At 38.0% G+C, this 25049-nt stretch overlaps 2 protein-coding genes across 2 annotated transcripts; both read left to right on the forward strand.

Annotated features, from left to right (window-relative positions):
• The first annotated feature begins 10026 nt into the window (after window positions 1-10026).
• Window positions 10027-11217, forward strand: LOC149207408 (uncharacterized). Its single transcript, XM_089398030.1, has one exon. The coding sequence runs from the start codon at window positions 10027-10029 to the stop codon at window positions 11215-11217; it is 1191 nt and encodes a 396-aa protein (XP_089254156.1).
• A 146-nt stretch (window positions 11218-11363) lies between these two features.
• LOC149207409 (uncharacterized) lies at window positions 11364-14113 on the forward strand. Its single transcript, XM_089398031.1, has 2 exons — window positions 11364-13883; window positions 13973-14113. Exons 1-2 carry the CDS (start codon window positions 11364-11366, stop codon window positions 14111-14113), a joined length of 2661 nt encoding a protein of 886 aa, XP_089254157.1.
• The last annotated feature ends 10936 nt before the right edge of the window (window positions 14114-25049 follow it).

The raw sequence follows: 25049 nt of genomic DNA on the forward strand, positions 1-25049 counted from the left end.
ACCCTTTTTCCCTTTGTTTATGTAAGTTTTTCCACTTCGCGTAGTTTCAAACATCAAGGTAGATGCTGTTATGAAACCAGCTCAAGAAAAGATAGAAAAGATAGATCAACACCTTAGAATTCAGCCTCTTCGAGGGGGCAACCTCCTTTACATTACATAAATGAACAATTCTTGGATGATACAAATGAAAAGACCTCCTTTCTATATATAGGAGTCTAAGGGGTCATAACATAATTAGAGCCGACATAGCAATAATAATGTAAGGGCACAATAATAACAATAGTGGGCTTCTATGTGGCCCAATAGTAACAATATTGACACTACATGGGTACATCATTATAATAAGTGGGTTGTACTAATAACAATAAGGGGTTACACTAGTAGTATAGGGGCCTAACATTCCCCTCTCCTTCAAAAAGCGTTTTCCTCAACGCTTGAGTAGTTCTTGATGCTTCTGTATAAAATTCTTTTCCTCTCATGTGGAATCTTCAGCAGGTAAGTTCTTCCACTTGATGAGATACTCCGAAATTGATCGATTTTGTAGCTGTCAAGTTCTTGTTTCTGTGATTGCTCCAGGTTCCAATATGATTTTTCCTTCCTCTTCAATTTCTGGCAATATTGTTTGAATTGGGATCTTTTGCAACTTTTGAATAAGTGGCCATACTTCTTCGTCCTTCTTCCATTCATCCCTTGCTTCGTTTATCCAATCTGGTTGGATAATAGAAATAGCACAAAACAATGCTTCCACATCCTCATCCTTGAAGAGTCTTCCTATTCGGTAAGGTTGCCATTTTTTAAGTGCATGTAGTGTTGCCAACATTTCCTTCTCATAAATAGCTTGCTTGAGATGTAGTAGTAAAAAATACCCAATCACCTAAATCAAAACATTTTTTACTACGATGTTGATCTACCTGTTGTTTCGTTTGATTTTGCACCGAAGTGTCGTTATCCTTTAAAAGTTGGAGAACATGTTGTTGATGCTCGATGTGATCTTTCTCTGCTTTAACCTTTTTCTTCTTGATATGTCCTTCTATCTATAGAGTTTGAGGAGTGGTAATTTCTTCCAATCCTTTACAAGATATGGTCGGATTCATTTCTTGATGCTCGATGTGATCTTTCACTTCTTGAACATTTTTCTTCTTGATATATCCTTCTATCTTGATAGTTTGAGGAGTGGTAATTTCGACCAATGAATTACAAGATATGGTTGGATTAATTTCTTCTTTCTCGATGTGATCTTTCACTTCTTGCACCTTTTTCCTCTTGATATGTCCTTCTATCTTGAGAGTTTGAGGAGTGGTAATTCTTGCCAATGCTTTACAGGATATGGTCTGATTCATTTCTTCTTTCTCTGGGGTGGGGTCCTGGCGTATATCCTCTTCTTTTGATGTTTCTTGATCCTTTTCTTCCTCCTCTTCATATTCTATGTAAAATAATTTCTTCTCAGCACACTTATGACCTTTAGTGCATTTGCTATCACAATTGTAACAAAGCCCTTTTTCTCTTTTTTCTTCCAATTGTTGTGATGTAACCCTTGTTGGTTGTGGAACGTTGGGAGAAACAACACTTCCATCTTTATAATTGTGAGGGGTATGCTTCCTAGTTTCCATAATTTTTCTTTCCAATATGTCACAAAGCCCTTTTACTCTTTCCAATTGTTGTGGTGTTGCTCTAAAGAAGGTGTTGCTCTTTGTATCCTCATAATGTGCTATCATTTCCTCCATGAAAATTGACCATGTAACAAGTTTTTTACGAGAACAAAGCCCTTCATACCATAAAAATTGATCTGATTCTAAATATGAAGATGCAATACATACCTTTTGTAACAGTGGTACACCATGTAGATCAAAATATTGCTCCATCTGAAGTATCCAATTTACCGGATCCTTGCCATCAAACTTCCTCATCTTGATTTTTCTTGATTATAGGAGCTCGATCTTGAAACAACGGTAACTATGTACTTGTGGATCTTTAAGTTCTGAAATTGAGAACCGTAGTAGCCCTTTGTGTCCTCTTTCCAATGCCACCAGTCTGATCCAAATTGGATTCTCCAAGAGAGAGTTATGCACAATCTTCCACAGTGACCTGATTATATACTAGTTCAGTAGAGCGAACTTGTACGACGTGCCACGAGTCATTGTTTCGACCTTTGGCTCTGAAATGTATCTACAAGAAACTACAGTCCAACCTTTTTCTTTATCTTCTTACGAAATTTCAATCTGATGCTCAGAGAGAAAGTTATGACGATTTTCCCTAGGTCACCTGTTTGGAATGTAATTAAGGAGTCTGCAAAAAGACCAACTTCCTCAGATCATATCTTCCCAAATATAGCGCGAAAATCTCTTAAATTAGAACCCCAGATTCAGTGCGATTTCTTATCAACTGGGTTTTTTTTTTTAGCTTTTGAAACATTGCAGAAAATTTTTTATAGTGAAAATGCCACGATGACCTGTTTGGAGCAGCGAAACCCTAGAATCCAAAGCTCTGATACCAAATGTTATGAAACCAGCTCAAGAAAAGATAGAAAAGATAGATCAACACCTTAGAATTCAGCCTCTTTGAGGGGGAAACCTCCTTTACATTACATAAATGAACAATTCTTGGATGATACAAATGAAAAGACCTCCTTTCTATATATAGGAGTCTAAGGGGTCATAACATAATCAGAGCTGACATAACAATAATAATGTAAGGGGACAATAATAACAATAGTGGGCTTCTATGTGGCATAATAGTAACAATATGGGCACTACATGGGTATATCAATATAATAAGTGGGTTGTACTAATAACAATAAGGGGTTACACTAGTAGTATAGGGGCCTAACCGATGCATAACCTGTTTTTCGCACAATAGGATTTTAATCCAGGTATTCAAATATTTTACGTACTTAACCCGTAGTAATTTGAGAAAGTGCCACTCTGCCTTGGTGTAGCTGACTGAGGTGTCGACCGTGAATTCAGTCACGAATCCTCCTATGACGCAATCAAGCCTATGATCGACAACAAAGATGATCTTATCCTCTGATTCTTCCTAGGGTATATAAGTATCTGTCCAACCAGTGTTCCTTTGTTAGTTACGGGTTTCTGATCTCCTGCGTCGCAAATTCATGGATCTTCCTATCCAACCAGTCTCTGATCTCCTTTTTAGTTGGATTCCAGTGATACGACATCACACATCCCTTATGCAGATTCCGGTCCCGGCAACAGAACCATTTGTTGGCTTGAGGGGCCCTGACCTAGGTTCAATGTTAATTAGCCAAAAAAATCCCTACACTACTAGCCCTTTCAACATTAGCCCGTGGACCACGGACCTAAGTCTCACTCGAAGCAGTATGTGGGGATGCTGGAACCACGTTTCCACACCCTGATATGGTTGTGATATCGTTTGATTCCCTCTATTCCTTCCTTCATGCAGGTTTCCTCGCTATAGGGCCTGCAAGATAAGCCCTATATTTGAGCCTTTAGTATCTCTGTGAAATGGTACTATCGGCCTTCATGCAGCCCTAGCCTGTTGCTCAGGTACTTTCGCGTTGCTAAGGCAGCAAGCTGTACAAATTCCCTAATTAATTTAAGTGACTTGCTTATCTTATCCTATAATTATAGCTATCACTGCGTAAACAGATAATTGTAATTGCGTTCAATTATTCAATGTAATTGCATTGAATCGCGCATCACATAAGAATAATAAAGGAAATTCACACATAACATATCAAGATGCAATAATGGAACAAATACACAAGAATTACAAAGTATCTTTCTTTATTAATATCTTCCAAGTGTTTACAACTCTGTCCACCCTGCACACACAGCTGCAGGGGTCCACGCACTTAGTTGCGGACTTCTATCCTAAGTCTCTGCGCACTCAGCTGCAGAGCCTCTACCTATGCTACAACCCAAGACTTAGAGTTCTTACCTCAGAGCTACGAATCTCTTACCTTATCCATCATTCTATGTCTCTCTAAAACTACTTAGAGCTTAGCTCTTTTTATACAATCCCATGGTTCGCGGACTATGGGTAGATCTCTTATAGCCAACCTTAGTTTACAAAACTTAAGGGAGGACTACACTTTATGACACATTATACCTTTGTTCTCCGTGACCACAAAATGTAGAGTCTTTACATTTTTATTGCAAAATTTGACTCAAACATGGTCTTTTAGCACCAAAACTACCCTTGGGGGATCCTGCTCCCAAAACTTTTGCATTTAGATTCGATTTCAAAATCCCATTCCTAGGGAAGAAACTTACACTGCAAATGTTTTCCCAACATGCTTCTATGTAAGATCCTAGGTTCTACACCTTCTGTTGGCATGCAAATAAACTAGAGAAGATTACACCAAACATGTTGGTGCATCACTGTTTTCTTGAGAAACTTATTGGATCTATTGTGCGCTTGTGATGCCTACAAGAATCAGGAGCATCCTTCGTCTCCTACATGACCAGTTGTTTGACTAGAGAATCAAATCTGAGGCTGAAGTTGTTGTCCACTTGATTGTTCAGTCCATTCTCCCTGGTGTGTTGTCTATAGGGTGCCCTTACACATGAAAGTTAGTGGATCAACCCACTATATGACCCAAACACTATCATAAGTCCAATTCAACCTTCTACGAGTACCAGCCTATGAAGTCTTCACCATGTACCAATAAGCTAATGGCCTCATTATATGTCTCATTCTCGATGAACGTATATTATTGGTGAACATTGTATAACCTGCAACCTTAATAGAAAGACTCTGATATAAGAGATCTTATCTATCACCCCTACTACAAATAGCATATGATCTTCGACTTTATTCAACCGTGCTCGACCCTCCTACTAAGCTCATGATGTTGTCATGGCATGTCCCACCCACATTCCTACAGTTGCTTTAGATGTCTACATGACATCTTACAAATGTTGGATCATTATAGTCTATTTTCTTATTGTTTCCTTCGTCTTAGTAACACAAAGTACTCTACAAATGACCTCAACTGAAAAATATCAATCAAAATAATGTTGCTAGGGAAAAGATGGGGTAATAGCCTAAAGTGAACTATTATCCATTTTCAACTTACTAAAAATGAAGTGCTTTAACTCTACCCCGTCTAGCTTTGGAAATAGAAAATAAGTAAAACTAACCTACCTAGGGTGGAACACATTGTTTTGGGTATCCTTTGTACTTGTAATTGTAAGTGCTTGAGAATTTAATAAAAGTGAATTTTTGATGTTAGTTAATGATTTTTGAAGTTTCTCTGAACTCAGGTGACTGAAGCTACAACTAATTAAAAGAAACAAAACTTATTTTCCATTTTTTCTTTTAATTGACAACATATCACATCCTTTTTCATCAATACTACTCTTCGCTATGTTATCGCCTTACAACCTTTCCTTTTGGAACATATTGACTAACAAGTAAAGGATCCTCTCCTAGAGTCCCTTGACCTTGTCCCCATCTAGGATCACCAAATATATTCATATTAGGGCTCCAATATGTTCATCTAACTATTCGATAATTAAAAAGAATGCTCGAAGTGTAGTCAAAAGAAGAAATATAGGATCAAAATAGTGAAATGGGCGATTGTCATACGATGGGTGTTGTGAAGTCACTATCTATCAATGCCTTACTATTTATGTGGACACTATGTTTCCACCGACTTATATCTAATTGATGGCTGCTTCTCCTTACCCAACTACCAGTGATCTGATTTCCTTACCTCATTTACTTGGGCTTTTACAGCGGACATGGCTTTGGGCAGACCTCTTAAGGCTTGTTTTGCAACATTGGCAGAAGCAATCAACAACTTCATTTGCAAACAAATTTAGAAGATGAGTTTCAAAGTAACCTTATGAAATTGAAAATGACATAATTGTTTTTTTCCGTTCAGTTCACTATGAGTGGGAAACCATTCTAAATTAACAACAAATTTCACTATACCAATCTGATACTAACTACGTCCATAAACAATCTTTCCCTATACCAATCTGATGCCAGTTATGTCCATAAACAATATTTACGGATATTTCAAAAAATCAATTACATACTCCATGTCACAAACTGAAATAAAAAAGAAAACAACAAACATTCCCACAAACTGGAATGAAAGAAAAAAAAACATCACACCATTTCCACTACATAACCTACACTCACCAGGAAAAAACATAAAAAGAAAAGTTGGTTCCTTGCAGAAGAAGCAACATGAAAAAAAGTTGTTCCAGGTCGAAGAAACAAAGAAAGGGGCGACAGAAGTTGGTTCCTTGCGGAAGAAGCAACATGAAAAAAGTTGTTCCAGGTCGAAGAAACAAAGAAAGGGGCGGCAGAGGCTCTCTTCGGTTTGGTTGTTTGTAGACTTTAAGATCGTGGAAAATTACTGGGCGAGCTGCGTATTAGGATAAAATTGTCTAAACTGTCGCTTGTGGAAGGGATGTCATAGGTACATTTAATTTTCTCGTGGCTTGTGATCTCCGACAGCTAATTGATTGGAATACAATATGATTTGCACTATAGTTAAAGAGAGTTAAAAAACTCGTGCTTTACGAACAGGTAAATTTATTACAATCAGTGGTCGTATTAGTAGATTAATAGGGAGGAATTGCCGCTGGATAAATTAGGTCTAGAGGACTTGAAGTTGGGTTTTAAAATGTAGTCTTAGTTTCATCAAGAATTTATAAGATTAATAAAATTAATTAAAATAGCTGAGATAATTATTTTAAAGATAAATTTAATTTTTTAATTTAAATATACTATTATTAATATTCTAAAATATTCTAGGGAGGTTTAATCTCTACTATTTATGGGATGATTATTGATAATCAAATTAAAATTCTAGAAACTTTATTCTAAATAGACATAATAATAAAATTTTATTCTTATGGAATTAATGCATGCATATACCACTTATTTATTTAAAGTATATTTTAGTGGTGGGTATCTAAGACCGAATGGGAGTGGAGTGGAGAACCAATAGCGACCAACCAGCCGTCTCTACAGCCATGGAAGCCTCCAATCAGCGCTGAGGAGATCCACAGGATCCACTTCATGGACGGCTTGTGTTTTCAGATGTGGCTAGCCATGCACGTCTACTCTTAGGCCGAGCTTGATGTTTTTCCTCTAAGCCTTTCTCCTTTTGGCTTTTCGAAAGAATGCCACCTTTCTGATGGAATCACTGGTCCCGGGAGTTTTAGTCGTCCCTATAGTCATGGAAGCCCCCAATCAACGCTGAGAAGCCCCACAGCAACCACTGCATGGACGGCCTGTGTCAGATGCGGCTAACCATGCACGTCTCCTCTTAGGCCGCGCTTGACGTTTCTCCACTAAGCCTTTCTCCTCTTGGCCTTACGAATGAATGCCACCTTACAGTCCGATCTTTGCATTTGTCCCGGGTGGTTTCTATATATTCAGTCAGCGAGGGATCGGTGAAGTTTTGGCTAGCTCCCATCCCTCCTTTTTTCATAATCTTACGCGACGCTGGCTCTGGTTTTTCGCTGGAGGTTTTGCTGCTCTTCACTCGACAAGTCTCTTCAGAAATAAGGTCAGTTTCCCTTCAATACCCAACATATTTCTATGTATTTTTATAGCAAGTTTTTATCATTCCTCTCTTGTCTACGCTGATTATCATTATATGGGGAGATAGATGTGCTTCTTTCTTTATTAAATCTACTGCTTCAACATGGTCTGGTCCATAATTAGCAAGCTGATACAATCTATAGGTTTATACAAGCCCTGCACAGACTTTAGAGTTAAGGTAGGATCTTGGTGGTGCATTTTTCAAATCTACTGTTGCTGTGTTGATTGTCGGGACTCCGCAACAAGTTAGGCACAGATGTGGCTTGTTTCTCCTACAGGCTGCTACTGTTTCCTGGGCTGGTAACAACCCCCTCCCTCTCTCCGCCTCCTGGCCTGGAATACCAGTTTTCGACCAACTAAAACTGGTTTTTCTTTTCCCCCGGTTTCCTCCTCCCAAGGGCTGTTTTAGCTGCTATTAACTCAAGTAAATGATATTGGACAGCTGGCCCCATCATTTACCGCGCCTTTTTTTATCGACGAGCCCTCTGTCAGACATGTAATATCATATCTCTAGCCTCTTTCTTCCCAGGTTATATGCACCGAGCTTTAGTCTGATTTTGTTAGTACTTCTCCTCGATTTGGCATTCAATCCTCCTCGGGGTTACACCTAGAAAGAGGATTTTCTATATCTGGTCCATTAAAACATTCTCATCCGTAGCCTCAGAATGTCTGTTTTTCCTGTCAGATGAGCCTCTTCCCATACCAGTGGATTTAATGACCTGAGCTCTTTGCTCAGATGCCGTTCAATCTCACATTAAAGTTTAGTATCTCTTTGTCTATATTACAATCTCCTTAGGATTTCATTTCTACGGTTCTCATTAAAAGTCAGTGGTAGTGACGTATGGAAGCTGAGTCTGACGTATCGGCCACGGAGGCCATGGTACGTGCCGCCATTCTAGCTGAGAAGGACTGGGAGATGGCCACGAAAACAGGTAGCTGGCAGGCTACTTTGGAGGACGTGGTTATCCAGCCAGAAAAACAGGAAGCTGACAAGGATGGGGCCAGGTCTCAAAGTTTTTGCATAAACGAGCCAAATCGATACAACAAAGCTCGGAAGCCCGTCAGAACCACTCCTCCGCCTGATGCACTTAAACTGGATAGTGTCCATCTGACTGATAGAATAGAAAAGCTACAGAAGTTCGCTTTGGTGGGTAAGTGGCACTTCCCAGAAATGGAGGATGCTGCAATGAGGAAGTGGTTGGAAGCGCAGTGGAAACCGCTGATAGGCTATTTTCCTATAGTATCAAAGCTCATGAGGGAGTGGTATAGCTTTCAGTTTCTAAGTGCGGACGACGTTGAAGCTATTCAGAAGCTTCCGTGGGTTTTTGGAAAAAGCTTCCTTGTTCTCCACAGATGGTACATAGGATACAACCCCTTGAATAACACTCCATCAAACAACTTAATTTGGGTAAAGCTCCCAAATCTCCCGCTGGAACTCTGGTCCAGGGAGACATTAATGGAGATAGGCAACTCTATTGGCAGATTTGTCTACGTCGACCCATGGGTTTTGGGGCAGAGAGACAAACGCATTGCATGGATACTTATTGAGAAGGCTTACAGGGGTGGCTTCCCAGATCATATAGAGATCACCTGGAGGAACCTAAGAATTAATCAAAGGCTTGACTTTTGGGGTATACCTTTTAGGTGCTCCGCCTGTCACAGGACTGGACATTTAATCAACAATTGCCCCCGCCGTCCACATATTAAAAAAAAATCAGGGGCCCATGACAAACTCAGGGCGAATTCCCCTCGGTCCCCGTCTGATGTTCAACAGACTCCGTCTGCTAGCTGGACTCCGACGGATCTGGAGAATGCTCAGAACGGTAAGATCATTGTCGATGGTTCTACTTCATCTCCCCAACTCTTTTCACAAGCTCGCTCATTATGCCTTGATTCAAGATCGGGTCCTTCAAAACCGGAATCTTTTTCATTAGAAGACTTTAGCGCCAGGAAAGAGATGCAATCCTTCATTTGCCCCCCTCCTCTGGTCCCTCTCGAAGAAAGTGCAATTCCCTCCCCCCTCCCGATACCCAAACCGAAAAATTTCAAGGTGGGGACACAGACTATTGTCATCTCTTCACCGTCGCCTACTCCTGAAAAAGGCCTCATCCCCTCTGTCAAGGGTAAAGAACCCATGGTCTCTGCTACGCCTCAAAACTCTCCATCCTCATCTCCCACAAACTTATTCGATTCCGATATTGATCTTCTTCTGAGCAAGAAATCCTTAGAATTGGAGCCCTTAACTATTCACAAGCCTCCGAATCCGTCTCCTCCTATTATAAGTCCAAATTCCGCTAGGAACATTACTGTCAGGAAGAAGAAAAATGGAGGAAGTAGACACTTCCGGGGTCGGGCCTATGACGTGGACAGAGATATTAGGACCCTCTCCCTGGTGGACATTCCCATTCTTGAAGTGTCGGAGAATCAGCCTCTTAGAGCAAGTGTGGCTGACCCCCCCAAAAAATGAATTTCATCTTATCTATGAATATCCGAGGTCTGGGAGCAGATCTCAAATTTTTGGCACTTAAAGATCTCTTTCTCTCTGCAAGGCCGAAAATTATTCTCATTCAAGAAACAATGCATAGTAAACAAGCTGCCATCTCCTATTTTAGGAAAATGCTTCCTCTGTGGCACATGGCAGCCTCGGACGCTGAGGGTCTCTCCGGAGGTTTGGCGGTTATGTGGGATCCTTCTTGGATCAACGCAAAAGCCTATAAATGCTTTGCTGGAATTCTCATATCGGCGCATATCAGAGGATTTTCTAATCCCATCAACATCCTGAATATTTACGCCCCTTATAAAAACAGGTCTGTTTTCTGGGGAAAGTTTTTTGACTCAGAAATATTTGACATCGATTCATTAGTGATTGCAGGTGATCTTAATGTTACTCTAAGCTCGGAAGAATGCTGGGGGAGATGTAGGAAGAGAGACCCGCTCTCGGACAAAATCAAATATGAATTCCTCCACAAGAATCTTGTTGATGTTGTCCCGTCCAATATGATGCCTACGTGGAGCAACGGACGAATCAAAGAGGCCTATATTGCCAAAAGGATTGATCGCTTTATTGTCCATGCCAGCATTATAGATAAGATGGGAATGCCTCATTCGACTATTGAAAGTGCTTTCATCTCTGACCACAGGCCTATTTGTCTCAGATGGAGGGAAAATGGTTACAGGCAGGGGTACCCCTTCAAGTTCAACAGAACCCTCTTAGAAGACCCGGCTTTCAATATAGCAGTAACAAAGGCCTGGACGGATCTATCCTCAAACAATTTGGATCCTCCTTTTCTGACTTTCAGGGACAAAATGACTTCTATGAGAAAAATGGTAAAGGCATGGCAAACCAGGAAACGTCAGAAGGACAGATTAGCCCTCATAGAAATTCAAAAGGAGCTGTCTGATATTTCTTCTCTTTTGACGGCCAACTCTCTTCCTTTCAACCTGAAATGTCGTATAAATGAACTCGAAAGGAGAAAACAGAAAATTTTAAAGGAGGAGGAGGCCTCATGGAGGCTGAAGAGTAGGGCGACATGGCTCATGGAAGGTGACAAGAACACCAAGTTCTTTCACAGGTTCACAAATGCAAGGAGAGAGAGGAACGCTATCTGGAAAATTTGCGATCGTAAGGGGGTTTCCTCTATTCACAACATGATATTTCAAATGAGGCAGTGAGATATTTCAAAGATCAGTACAAAAGAAGTGAAAACAACAGTTTTCAGGACATCCTGTGGGGTATTGATCTGACCCCCCAAATGTTTGACGATACAAAAAATGATGAACTGTTTCGTCCCATATCTGAGGAGGAACTCTTAGAAGTCATGAAGGCCTTTAAAAAGGACAAATGCCCTGGGCCTGACGGTTGGACTGTAGAATTCATCTTACATTTCTTTGACATCATGAAAACAGACCTTCTGAGAATGGTGGAAGCCACAAGAATATCGGGCAGCATCCATCATATTACTTCCTCTACGCAGATTGCCCTGATTCCAAAGAAATTGGATGCAGACTCCTTCAAAGATTTCCGACCGATCTCTTTATGCAACATTTCTTTCAAAATTATATCAAAAATCATTGCAGAACAGATCAAAGCTTCATTGGCCGAGTCACTGACAAAAGATCAACATGCCTTCTTAAAGGGCAGAAATATAATTGACGCTGTCGCAATCACACAGGAAAGCTTGTTCTCCAACAGATCCGAGGCGGCTATACTGAAGCTTGACTTGCAAAGAGCATATGACTGCTTGGAATGGGGTTTCATCCGATGCCTATTAGCAAAGACTGGTCTAAAGTCAAATGTTATTAACTGGATCATGGCATGTATCGAGAATGTTAATTACGCTGTCATCATAAACGACTTTCCTTCTCCTTTTTTCTCGGCAGAAAGGGGATTGCGCCAGGGCTGCCCTTTAGCGCCATTGATTTTCATCCTGGCGATGAACTCTCTTAGTCTCCATATCAATAAGGTCGTATCAGAGAACCACTGCAAACCCCTGAAGATATGCAGGAACAACCATATTTCCCACAATTTATTTGTTGACGATGTTCTAATTTTTGCGATGCTATGCAGGGTTACATGGAGATGCCTTTATGACATTCTATACAGGTTCCAAAGGGCCACGGGTTTACAAATTAATATATCAAAATCTACCCTATACCACAACGACGTCAATATGGAGATGGTGGCATGGATTGCTGATATGTTTGGTGTCGCCACAAAGTCAATCAGGGAGGGTATCAAATATCTGGGATTTCACTTAAAGGCAAAAGGATATTCAAAAGAGGACTGGAAATGGCTTATTGACAAATATTACAAAAAGATTTCCTCCTGGGAATATAAATGCCTAACTCTGGCTGGAAGAATAGTTCTAACTCGTGCTGTTCTCTTACAACTTGTTGTGTATTGGGCACACATCTTCTTCCTCCCGGCAAGCACTATTCAAAAAATGAACAAGATCACTTCAAATTTCATCTGGGGCGGCAATGCAGTTCAAGGTAAATATCATCTCACTTCTCTGGAGCAGATTTCTAGGCCGAAGTCAACAGGAGGTTGGGGCTTACTAGATTTAAGAACATTTGGAAAAGCTCTTCTGTGCAAATCCTTGTGGAGAGGCATCTATGGAAATGGCCCTTGGAGTAACACCATAAAAATCAAATATATGAAGGGTAAACATATGGAGCACTGGTTCCGTTTGAAAAGGATTGGTGTAAAAAGCGGTTCTGCTATCTGGCATAGCTTCCGCAAAATTGAACCATTCTTCTTGAGCAATCTTAAATGGAGCCTCCAAACAGGTAAAAGAATTTTCATTGGAATCGACCCCATTATGAGTGGATGCGTAGACATTTCCATACCTGATAGGATCCTTTCCTTTTTACACGGCAAAGGATACTTCACTTGGGACAAATTGATTGTTGACTGGCAGGGTCCCATTCCCATTTGGAAATCGGCGGATGATATTGGCCTGCCGGTCTCATTGCTTTATTTATGGAATCCATTCAGGAACGCGCTGAGGAACTGTGGTTTCCTCCGGTCCAATTTACAGGATTTTCTAGTATGGCATTTACCAGGTTCCAACAAACAGGTGACTGTCAAGAATATTTATACTGAAATGATGGCTTCTAAACATGCGCTCTCTCATCCACTGTTTCCTATTGTTTTTTGGAAATCAAGGTGCGCTCCCAAGCTCATTTATTTCTCATGGCTGGTTTTTTATAACAAAAACCTGTCCTGGGAGAACTTGCGGAAAAGAAACTGGCATGGCCCGAGCAGATGCCAAATGTGTGAATCGGCAGAGGAATCAAACTTTCATATGTTCTTTCAATGCAACTCCATTCAGCGGATTTGGCAGGAACTGGCTTTTCTATATGGATTTCCCCTTGTTTCACATATTTCTACTCAAGCCGCTTTTGTCTGGTGGGGCAAACAGCGAGAATCATGGAGGCCGATCGTTGTGACTGTTTTATGGTGTGCCTGGAGCTGGCGGAACAACAAAATTTTCAATGATGCAAGGGTGTCTCTTATGGACATTATACAAAACATTTCTATCCTTCTTGGCTTTGTCCCCAAAGAGAGCCCAAAAATGAAAAAGCCCAACAGGATTGGACTGTCTGATCCTCTCAATAGGCCCCCAATGGCCTTTTTTGATGGAGCTGCCCAACGCAATTCTTGTGGCTGTGGGGTTTTCATAATCATCAGTGAGCACCTACACTACAGACTGGCTTGGAATGCTGGTAATGGGACAAACATCATGGCGGAGTCGATGGCCCTCGCGGGCCTGCTTGCTTTCTGTATCTATTTTGACATCCATACCATCTCCATTTTTGGGGATTCCAAGTTAATGGTAAATGCTTCATCAGATGCCCTCATCTTGCTGGCTGGTTGGAGAGAGTCATGTTTTTTTGGGACCTCATGGTGGGCAGCTCTATTCAGCACATCTACAGGTCTAGGAATCAGGTTGCGGACTGTCTGTCTAAGCAGGGTCTTCTCCTCGGTACAGGTATCTGGTCTCTGGAGGTTTTGGCATATGGGGAGTCTTACTTCATACAGGATTTCTGTATCCTGGGTTTCTGATCACCTCCATTGGTTTCAAATGTTCATGCTTATGGTCCTTCTCCTTTCTGTATCCTTTTTTGTTTTCTCTCGAATATGGGTGGTCTTATATGATAGTATCCATCTCTGCAGCATGCTCCTAGCGGGATGCTGAAGATATCTTTGCTAAAGTCATACCTTCCTGATCTGAGATTTTGTTAGTTTTTTTGTACAGAAGTTTCTCCCCTGGTATATGATATATGTAATTACATGATATGTTACTTTCTGTCACTGTTTATACAGGACCAGTATAATATAATTTCGCTTTTTTCTTCCTGAAAAAAAAATCTAAGACCGAATGTTTTGGTTGTGGTGAATACTCTTGATTCTCACATGGAAGAAACAATTTCAATTCTAATCAATTCCTCATCCTCTTGCTAATTAGATTTAAGACCAATACCTACTAATGTTATGTGACTCTGCCTATACCTCTTGATTCTACCTACTCGCTTGCATTTACTTCTTACCCCACTTGTTACATTTATTGTCTTCTCCATTTGCTTGGGTTTATGAATAGTACATACATGTCTTCTTTCTCCTTGCTAAACATGAAGACTAAAAATTAGGCACCAATGATCAAAATTGATTTACTACATTCTTGATTCATAATAATTTGATATAGTTTTGTTGACAAAGTATAATGTTATTTGTGTCTCTTTAGCACATGTGTATCAATCATTAGACTTCAAATTCTCATGAAAAATTAAGTTATACTTCATTGAAGGAAAATATTGTTTTATATATATATATATATAATTGAACGTTGCAGTAATATCAACAAAACAACACTATATTTTGATTATTTAAAAAAAATTGGACTAGTTTCCTTATTAAAAACTCATTGTAAGTATTTAAACTATTGGACCAATTATCTTTTAATTTAAAAAAATAGATTTATTGTTTCTTAGAGTTGGAATCTAATGAATAAAAGAGTAAATAGTCATATTAAATTCTCTCCATAGAACTTTCATATAGATTGCAATACTAGCCTACTAGTAAAACTATTTGTACTCATTCAAGAATTTTGTACAACATACCATAGTAAAAGATATAATATATAAAATTTACATACAGTTTTAAATTTTTTTATAGAAAAAGAAATTATTTTAAATTATCAATAATAAAAATTTAAAATGAAATTAACCTTTCAAATTAAAATGCAACTCTTCTCTTAGTATTTTATAGAAAAAGAAATTATTTTAAATTATCAATAATAAAAATTTAAAATGAAATTAACCTTTCAAATTAAAATGCAACTCTTCTCTTAGTATTTTATCATACTAAATATGATACTCTGATAAAAAATTATGTATTTGTACTCATTCAAGAATTATGTACAACTTGACATAATAAAAAATATAATATATAAAATCTACATACAATTTTAAATTATTTCTCATAAAAAAACATTTTAAATTATTAATTCTAAAAATCTAAAAAAAATTAACCTTTCAAATTAAAATACAACTCTTCCCTTAACATTTTATCACTAAATATGATGATGTGATGAAGAATTATGTATTAGTAGTCTCAATCTCTGATATTATGTGACTAAAAGGATTTCTGTATAGTACCGCCAAATTTATAGAGAATAATTTGAGCACTAGTAATGCAAACTTTTCATTATTTTTTATTTTATTGTTTTACAATAGTACATTTGAGTTTAATTATTGAAATATGAAATTCAATATAACTTCATAAGTTTAAATAGATCAGTAGCTATTGTTGGCAGTTAAATCGAGGTTGTCTTCATGGTAGGCATGGTGGCCCATGTTTCCACCCTTACGAAGGGCACCATCGTCGCACCAATGAAATGAGTGACATGTGAATTTGGTGACGATGGAATCTGTGGGAATTTTATATCTCCCCATAGTGTTCCATCGGAGATAATTGTATATGTAATGTCTCGTTTTGTAAAGAAAGAATTAAAATATCTATTTATTTTATTTAAATATAATGAAGGAGAAATTTAGCTATTTATTAGGTATTATGGTTACGTTGAAGATTGGTGATGGGGACTTTTTAATTTTAAAGTCAATATCTTTGAAATGTGCTCTTTAGCTCTATTTTTACTATTTATATAATGAATAAAGTAGAATAGGAGCTATTATTGAAGATCACAATGTCAAGTGTCGCTTAAATACATTAAACAATGAATAAAATGTTGTTATTTATAGATTTAACGGTTATTGGCTTCCTTCTTTAGATTTATACCATAGCATCTATTAGGCTTAAAGAAAGCATTATGAGATATCTCTTCAATCCAATGGATTTTTTTATATATAGTATATTTTTCTTTATCATGTAGATTATAAGCAAGTTTAAGGAGTTTGGGAAAGAGTGGATAATTTTATGACTCATTGGTTCATAATTGGATCGAAGATTTATGTCAATAATCTGGATGTTGGTTTAGTATGATTTTCCAACTTTGTTCTTACCATTTATGGAGGACAATTGTAATACTTTGGATAATCAATTTAAAACAAATTCACCTATATTGAGGTTATGCACATATGCTCATCTTTATGTTGAGGTCAACCAAATTAAGCCTCTTCTAGAAAAAATGATTCTCAAATAGAAAAAGTTCAGGTAGACTCAAGTACATAAGAATACAATGGATATAGGATATATCATATTTTGACACATCTACAAGGTTCTTATCCTCATGCATGAATTCATATTTTATGAAAAAGGAAGTTAAATATTTAAAAAATGTTGGACATCTCCATTGGATTAAGGTGAGGAAAAGAATGAGGAAATTAAACAAACAATGATCAAGAAATAAGGATTATAACAATTCTCCATGACTATCATTTAGGGAACCATTTCTTGTCTTCAAGGACAAAACAAAAAAATGGATATTAGGATAGTAATTGTACATTATAGAGGAATGATGTGACTTCATGAAATTGACACCTTTGATTTTTATAAGGAATTGGTCACTTTTACTCTTGATTTCTTTCATTCTCAATTACAAGTTGCAATTGTGGATTCTTCTTTAAAGAGGTGAAAATAGAACTAAAAAGAAATAAAGAAAAAACAAGAAATGCTAACTATTATTTTTTAAATGGTAACAAATGATATGTACATTAATTATCTAATTTCATTCTTGCTGGTATAATCTTCACCTACATTGGTATTTATTTATTATGTGCTATGAACACTTGAAAATTTTGATTTTTATATAAACTAAAATTGAATATCGTAATACATATATAATAATAGTTATTACAAGATTATAATCAAGAAATAGTCTTTAACTACAATGCTATTTATATATTATGTGTTTTGAGCATTTGAAGAATATGATTTTCATCTAGAATAAAATAAAAAATCATGATCCATATATAATAAATATTATTAAAATCTTATTATAAATGATCCATAGCTATCCCATCCATAGAGATTACATGCCCCAGGTACTATATTTGGTCCTCATAAAATTCACACTTACAAAACTTATTATAAAGTTGATGTTCCCGAAGTGTTTGTAACACTATCTTTAGGTGTTGTACATGTTCCTCCAACATCTTTGAATAAATTATAATATCATCCATAAACATAAACACAAATTTATCCAAATACTAACTAAAAATACTATTCATCAAGGAAATACAAGTAGTTGGTGCATTCGTAAGTCGAAATGGAAGTACAGTGGACTCATAGTGCCCATATCTAGTTCTAAAAGTTGTTTTAGGAATGTCTTGATCTTTAGTCATTGGACCTTCATTGATGGTATCTAGACCTTAAATCTATTTTATAGAATAATGTGGTCCCTCGCACTTGATCAAATAAGTTATCGATTCTAGGTAGTGGATATTTTTTTTAATTCTTAACTTATTCATATTCATGTAGTAAATACATAATATAATTGTACCATCCTTCTTTTTCACAAATAAAACTAGTGCTCCCCATGGAAAAAAACTTAGTCTGATATATCCTTAATTAATTTCATTAACTTTGGCGCACTCAATTTGTAGGATGCTTGAGACACTGGTGTGGCCCCCAACATCAGCTCAATTGAGAAGTCAATATCTCTCTTAAGTGGAAATCTGGGAATGTCATCTGGAAACACATCCTTTTATTCATGTGTCACCTCTAAGTCATTTAAGGTTATGGTTTTATTTTATTATGAATGATTCTCTACCTGAAAGAAAACAATTCACTAAAAGTAAAAGACATTGTAAAGGAGGTTTTTGCAAAGACCCCTATAAAAATAGCCCAAAAATATGTTTGTAGTGGAGGTCACTAGTGGACGTGGGTGGTGAGCCCTAGTATTGCACCAAGAGTGTTGCAACTCGTATGGGTTCCTCAACTCTATTTATCAAACTGGGGTTTGTACAAAATTCAAGGTGACATTTCTATATACACATTAGATGGGATTTTACTCATGCCACCCTCAACTAGGAAATTTGAACAATAGTGCTCCAAGGCTATTCTTTTTACTAAATTAGAAGGAAATTAACTAATGAAGGTGAAATTCAAAAGCCAACTCTAATGAAAAAAATGAAAATGATATTTAAACCTCAACTTGTAGACGTTATTAACTTGTAAATGCTACTGGGTCAATTCATGAAAAGACAAGAGCTACACTACTTGCAGAAAGGGAACTAACCTACCAAATCATAACTCAAGATTTCATGCATCATCTATCTAGCTCACACTTGCATATAAATCAATGTTTTATTTGTGCTAAATTTGTGGTAAAGAAACTAATGCTATTCTATTTTGCAATGAAGGAAAATGATGGTTGGAATGGCCTGGGTGTTTCCCTTGATCATGGAGTCGCATCTAGGGGTCAACCTACTTCTAAAATAAGTAAAACTTGAATCATAGGTTAAAAAATACAATGAAATAGGCTACCATAGGCATGCTACTGGAAGCTACTACGGTGCCCTGTATTGCTACTATAAGGCCTGTAATGCTACAAGAAGGATGTCGAGAAGGTTTAGGAGGTAGGAATGATGAGTTAATGAAATGGTAAGGTGGATGGAGTTTGTGATAGATGGATGAAGTGTGTACAATACCCATAGCCAAGCTCAACACCTTATGAAGGTTTGTTTTGAACTAGGGGAGTTGCTTACGGTGACCTCGGGGAATGAGCTCAAGAAATTTTTTTTGGGATTCATCAAAGAGGGTGAAGAAGTGCAGGATGGATATGGTGAAAAGCCCCTTTCCTTCAAATCCAAACAACCCTACAACATCACATACACATATGCTTTTATCATTGACAAAATAAAATAACTAATGGTGGAAAAGATGAGTTGAATTTAAATACCATCTAATCTATGCCAAAAACTCTTATCTAGTCAATGAATAAACTCCTAAGCTACAGTAAACATATGCAAACCAAGATGACTAATATAGACCTTCTTCCAATAAATCATAAAAAGAGCATTTTTGGGTTGTGATTGTATATTCTTCCATTCATGCTCCCATGAGAGAGATGAGATAGAGGTTACATTCTCAATATTTTTGATGGCTTATGTTCTAATGGAATGTAGAAAAATAATAAGCATTATAAGCTAAAAGTAAATACCAATACATAAGAGGGACGTAAGCCACTAAGGTTGTGCCCAAACCCAAGAGCTTTAGCCATCTCTAACTAACTCAGTGATTAAGCAATAAGAAACTTCTCATTATCATTGCATCAATGCCAAATACATCACATAACTAGTAAAAAATAACAGTATCAAGTGGTTAAGCTCAATAGCTTCCTAGATGAAAAGAAAGTTTGAATCCTAATGAGCTCTTCGACATGTTTATTTATACAAGAGTGTAGCTACTAACATCTCCCTAGAAAATAGGAATGTTTCTCTCCCAAAACATGAGAAGGGTGGATCTTGATCTTCTTTAGCTACACTTGCTTTGCTGCCAATGACGTCATCCTGCTTGGCTGTTAATGACCTCGTCCTGCTTGCCTTCCAATGACCTCGAGCTGATGAGAGAGAGTGTGGTGATTTTCATTGATTGATGGAGTTAAGGAGATGGAAAACCTCCTAGAATCTCTCCATGTTGTCTACTCCGAGCTCTGCATTGAAATCATCTAAAAAATCCTCCATTTCCTGCATTTAAACCATATTAGGCCCTATGATATAGCAAAACATATTTTACCCCTCTCACTAAGAATAATATAATAAAAATTGTAAATAAATGTCATAAAGAGACATTTCTAAAGCTAGAGGATGGAATTATGAACCTTATGATGTAACTATTGATGAGCCTCATCATCACCCCCTACGAAAATTGTTACTAATCCTCTGAGAAACTCAGTCATCTACGTCCGTGTCCTTCATGGCCCTGGTGGCTTCCCTAACATCCCAAGGCTCCCCATATGGTGTTCCTTCTTGGGGATAGAATCCTGCATTATTTCCTATCTCTATCCACTCCTTCTTCTCCTATGCTTCGTTTCTTCCTTCCTCTAGGCCTAGTAGCAAAGGTGGACTAAGCTTGAGTACAATCCAATTGACTTTTCATCTTTTCAAGATTATTTTATACAAGGGTGTCCTCACCAATTTATTCTTCGGCTTTTCAGGAGGCTGATATTCCTTCGTCTAGAGACTTTGGGGTAAGGGATTCCATCTCCTCTGGGAGGCTTGTTGGCTTTATGTCCATAACAACCTAAGTGTGTCTTAAAAATGTGAGATGACTTTTTCCTAGGTGGCAAGATATTTGGGTGCTAGGTCAGTATCATTGGAGATGATAGTATGATTGGTAATGAGAGTCATTGGGCTTAGTAGATCTTCCCTAATATATAATGGTTCATTTTCTTAATTTTCCATTACTTTCTTTACTTCCTCAACTCTTGCCTCCTCATGAGTTATCTAGGATGTTAGGGCCATCAGCTATGTATCCCCCAATTTTGCATTGTGATACAAAATATTCATATCATTCAAGGTGAGGCTATGAATGTAGAACTCAGTCAATTTTTATTTGTCTTCTATGCTAACCTTGTTGCAAAATTCAATGAATTGCTTGTAATCTTCAAATGGCATAGACCCATGTTGTGCTAAAGTCATGATTTCGAATTACAACCACTGCTCTAAGAGAAAGAGTGCATAAGACTTGGATGGTTTTCTGCACTACAATGCTTCCATGGAGAGGCTTTCCATTATGGTGAGTTGAGTTTCCTTCTTCTGCAACTTCTCCCTCAACCACCTATTTTATGCTTGTAGTTGCTCCTTCATTGTGGACTCCCTCTCTCTTAGCCCACTCAATTATTTGCCCATTTCAAGGACCTTTTCTTCCATGAGACCCACATATTCCACCTTTTTAGACTTAGAAATTTTCATCCGTCTATGGGTTCTTCCTCTTTCTGCTTCTAGCTCAAAGAAAAGTTGGACTACAAATTTTTGAGGAATAACTCTCTTTCCTTCAATGAATTTATAATAGGAGCTTAGGCTAGGTTGTTGACTAGGCTCCTAGAGCTTTGGGAAGTCCCTCTCAAATGATTTTGGGGAATTTGCTACCTCTTGTAGTTGTTGTGTCACCTTCTAGCCCTATTGTTGTTCATTATGTCCCTCTTGTAGCATCCTCTGATCCTATTGTAGCACACTGTGTTTTTTCTGTAGTATACTACGCCCCTCCTGTAGCTTACCCTTTTCTTCTTGTTGGAGGGTGGTAAGTGTCTTGGGTTGTTTGAAGGAGGTTGATCTGGTGGTGGGCCTCCTTACATATGCTATAAGACTCTTTGTTATGGATTTTGGAGAGGTTACCTCTTCAATGTTTCTTTCAGTGGGACCCACCTCCTCTTTCTTGATTGGGGATTCTTCAATTGTGATAGGGGCCTTTCTGGGAGTTTGTGGCCTCCATTTCTTTATCATGGTTCTTTTCCTCATCTTAAACTATAGGGGGGCTTTCTGTTGGCATTATGGCACAGGTGTGGCGCTATGGTACAGGTGTTGTCCTTGATGGAAACTCACTTTGGTGACAGATCTCAGTTCAGGCGCTCAGGATGAAGGAAATCTTGTATACGCAGGTTCACCTTACCAAAGACGCGTATACACGTGGGTTAGACCTTCAAAAGTCGCGTATGCGTATACACGCACTTTCACGCACATAAAAGCATGTACATGGTGGGAAACTTATTTTTTTGGTTCATGGTCGTTAGTCCTTGGAATTTGAACCTATGGTTTTGGACCATGGTATCTCGTCAGAAGTGTTGACCCTAGGTATTGGGCCCTTGGTATTGTTTATTATGGTTTTGGACCGTGGTATTGTGGAAGGCCTAAAACTATAAAAGAGGAAGGAGATCATGTGGCAAGACACCATCTGATTTATTGAATATCTGATATTGTTCTAGATCTGGAATACTGGTGATTGGGTTATGGTGCAGATCTAGATCTGAATGAAGGAGGAACCTGAGCGCAAGAAGGATAAGGACTATTGATGGATCAAAATCTCAAGGCTTGAACATTGGTATCTCTGTATGATTTTGATATGTTATATGTGGCGCTCTCTTGATCTATAAATCTGATAATCTAGGTTAACTAATGACTGAATGTTTTAAAAGAATAAATTATCCTTTATAGATCTGTACGCAGGTTCAGTTAAGTGCAGGTGTGTATACACGCATTTTCTATGAATGAAAGAAGCGTATACGCAGGTTGGTTGTGGTAAAGAAGCGTATACATGCAGATTGATGAATAGTGAAGTAGTGTACATATCTTGACTTATATTCTAGCTACTTATTTTTTATTGCTGCAGTGTTCTGGGTTTAGAATTGGTGTTTGATTACAGTTACTGTTTTCTGGGTACAACTAACAGAGAAGTGTTTATTTGATTCAGTTTTGATTGGTGAAAAGGAGTTTGGTTGATGCATAAATTCTTGATGTTACTTGTGGATCCAGTCTGAAAATTAATGAAACGTGGTCCCTGAAAGAAAGAGAAGGTTGTAGCCTTCTGTAGGCCAACACCTACGTACTAGTATCTTGGCTAGTGCAAGAGCAAAGGGGGTTGTAGCTCCCTTCCAGGAGAAGCTAGAAAACGAGAGAGGGTTGTAGCTCTCTGCAGGTTGCAGCATGCGTACTGGTAAAGGACTACACCAGTACAATTGTAAAAAGAAGTTTCTAATTAAAGAGAAGATAGAGATGAATTGCAACAGGTGGTTTTCACCCACATTGGGTTTCCACCTTATATCTTGTGTTCTTGTGTGCGATTGTCCTTCTGCTCTGTTTTACTGTTTCTGGTTACTGGTTATTTGCTTCTGAATCACAGATTAACAATCAACTTCAGAAAGATAAAGTAAATTAAAATTTTGCATTATATACGCGGGTTTCCTTCTGCATAATTGTGTATATACGCGGGTTTAATTAACATAAGTAGTGTATATCATTTGATTTTGAAAAAGGAATATTGACTTGATAATACTGATTCACCCCCCCCTCTCAGTTTTATTTCCAACAATTGGTATCAGAGCAGGTCCTTCAAAAGAAGCTTGATCGCTTGAAGGAAGATCGTTGATCATGAGCAACTACGAGAGGGAAGCATCAATTAGGCCACCGATTTTTGATGGGGCAAACTTCATTTATTGGAAGGTAAGAGTTACTGCCTATCTTCAATCTCTTGGTATAGAAGTATGGGATATCATAGATACAGGGTATACTTTTCCATCAGCAACTCCTACAAATCCGGCTGAGAGGAAGAAATATGAAACAAATGCAAAGGCGGTCAATACTCTATTAGGATGCCTATCTCAATCAGAATTTGTCAAGGTAATGCAGTTTAAATTTGCAAAAGAGATATGGGACAAGATTGCTTTGAGCTATGAAGGAGATGATCAAGTAAAACGAGCAAAACTTCAAACGCTCAGGATTCAGTATGAAAATCTCAGGATGTATAATGATGAAAGTGTGGCTAACTATTTTCTTTGTGTAGATGAGATTGTTAATTGTATGAAAAAATTGGGTGAAGAAACAAAAGAGGCTGTTGTGGTTGAAAAAGTTCTAAGATCCTTGTCCCCTAGGTTTGAATCTAAAGTCTCTGCAATAGAAGAAAAAGAGAATCTAGAAAGCCTTAAAATGTCACAGCTGCACAGAATTCTAATTGCTTATGAAATGAGGAAAGGAGGTCCATCAGACAGGAGAGAAGCTGCTTTCAAGGCTCCAGGAAAAGGCAAGTACTACGAGTCAGGACACGTGTCAGAAGAAGAAGAAGAATCTAATTTTGTCAAAAATCTTCAACGGGGTATTGGACGGTTCCGAGGTAAGTTACCTTTCAAATGATTTGCTTGTGGAAGAGTCGATCACTATGCTGCCAAATGTCCTCACAAGGATAAGATTGACAAAGGGAAGGAACCTGTTAGATGGAACAAGAGACAGAATGCAACTAAGAAAAGTTACTACAGTCATGAAGACAGTGATGGCCTATCAAATAGTGACGAAGATGAACGAGGTAATGATTATAAACTTTTAAAGGCTTTTGAAGATGATGATTACATGGATGTTATAGACGTGGATAACTTTTATGATCCTGCAGTCTTCGAGGCTGCCGTTACTGAAGAGAATGATGTCATCCACGAAGAGAAGGTGGGTGATCCATAAATTTGGAGCAACTTTGATTCCTTTCAACAAACCTTGACTTTTTGCTTCATGGATCAAACGACTGATTCCATCTACTGCTAGCACAAACAAGAGGGGGGATAGGGGACAGCCTTGGCGGAGGCCATGTTCAGGGCTGAAGAAACTGGATGCTGCTCCATTGATCAGAACAGTTATGGAAGAAGACGTGACACAACTCATAATCCATCTTACAAGATCAAACCTGAAGCCCAGATGAGTTAACAAAAGTCTCAAGTATAGCCAACTGATTCTATCGTAAGCCTTCGATAAATCTATTTTCACAACGACTCCTTTTTTCTTTCCAACTTTGAGACTGTGGAGCGTTTCTTGAGCAACTCCCACGGCTTCATGAATTTGCC

The sequence above is a fragment of the Pinus tabuliformis genome, chromosome 1_2 (assembly GCF_031772625.1).
Source record: "Pinus tabuliformis cultivar Carrire ecotype Pingquan chromosome 1_2, CPIR1, whole genome shotgun sequence".
NCBI lineage: Eukaryota > Viridiplantae > Streptophyta > Pinopsida > Pinales > Pinaceae > Pinus > Pinus tabuliformis.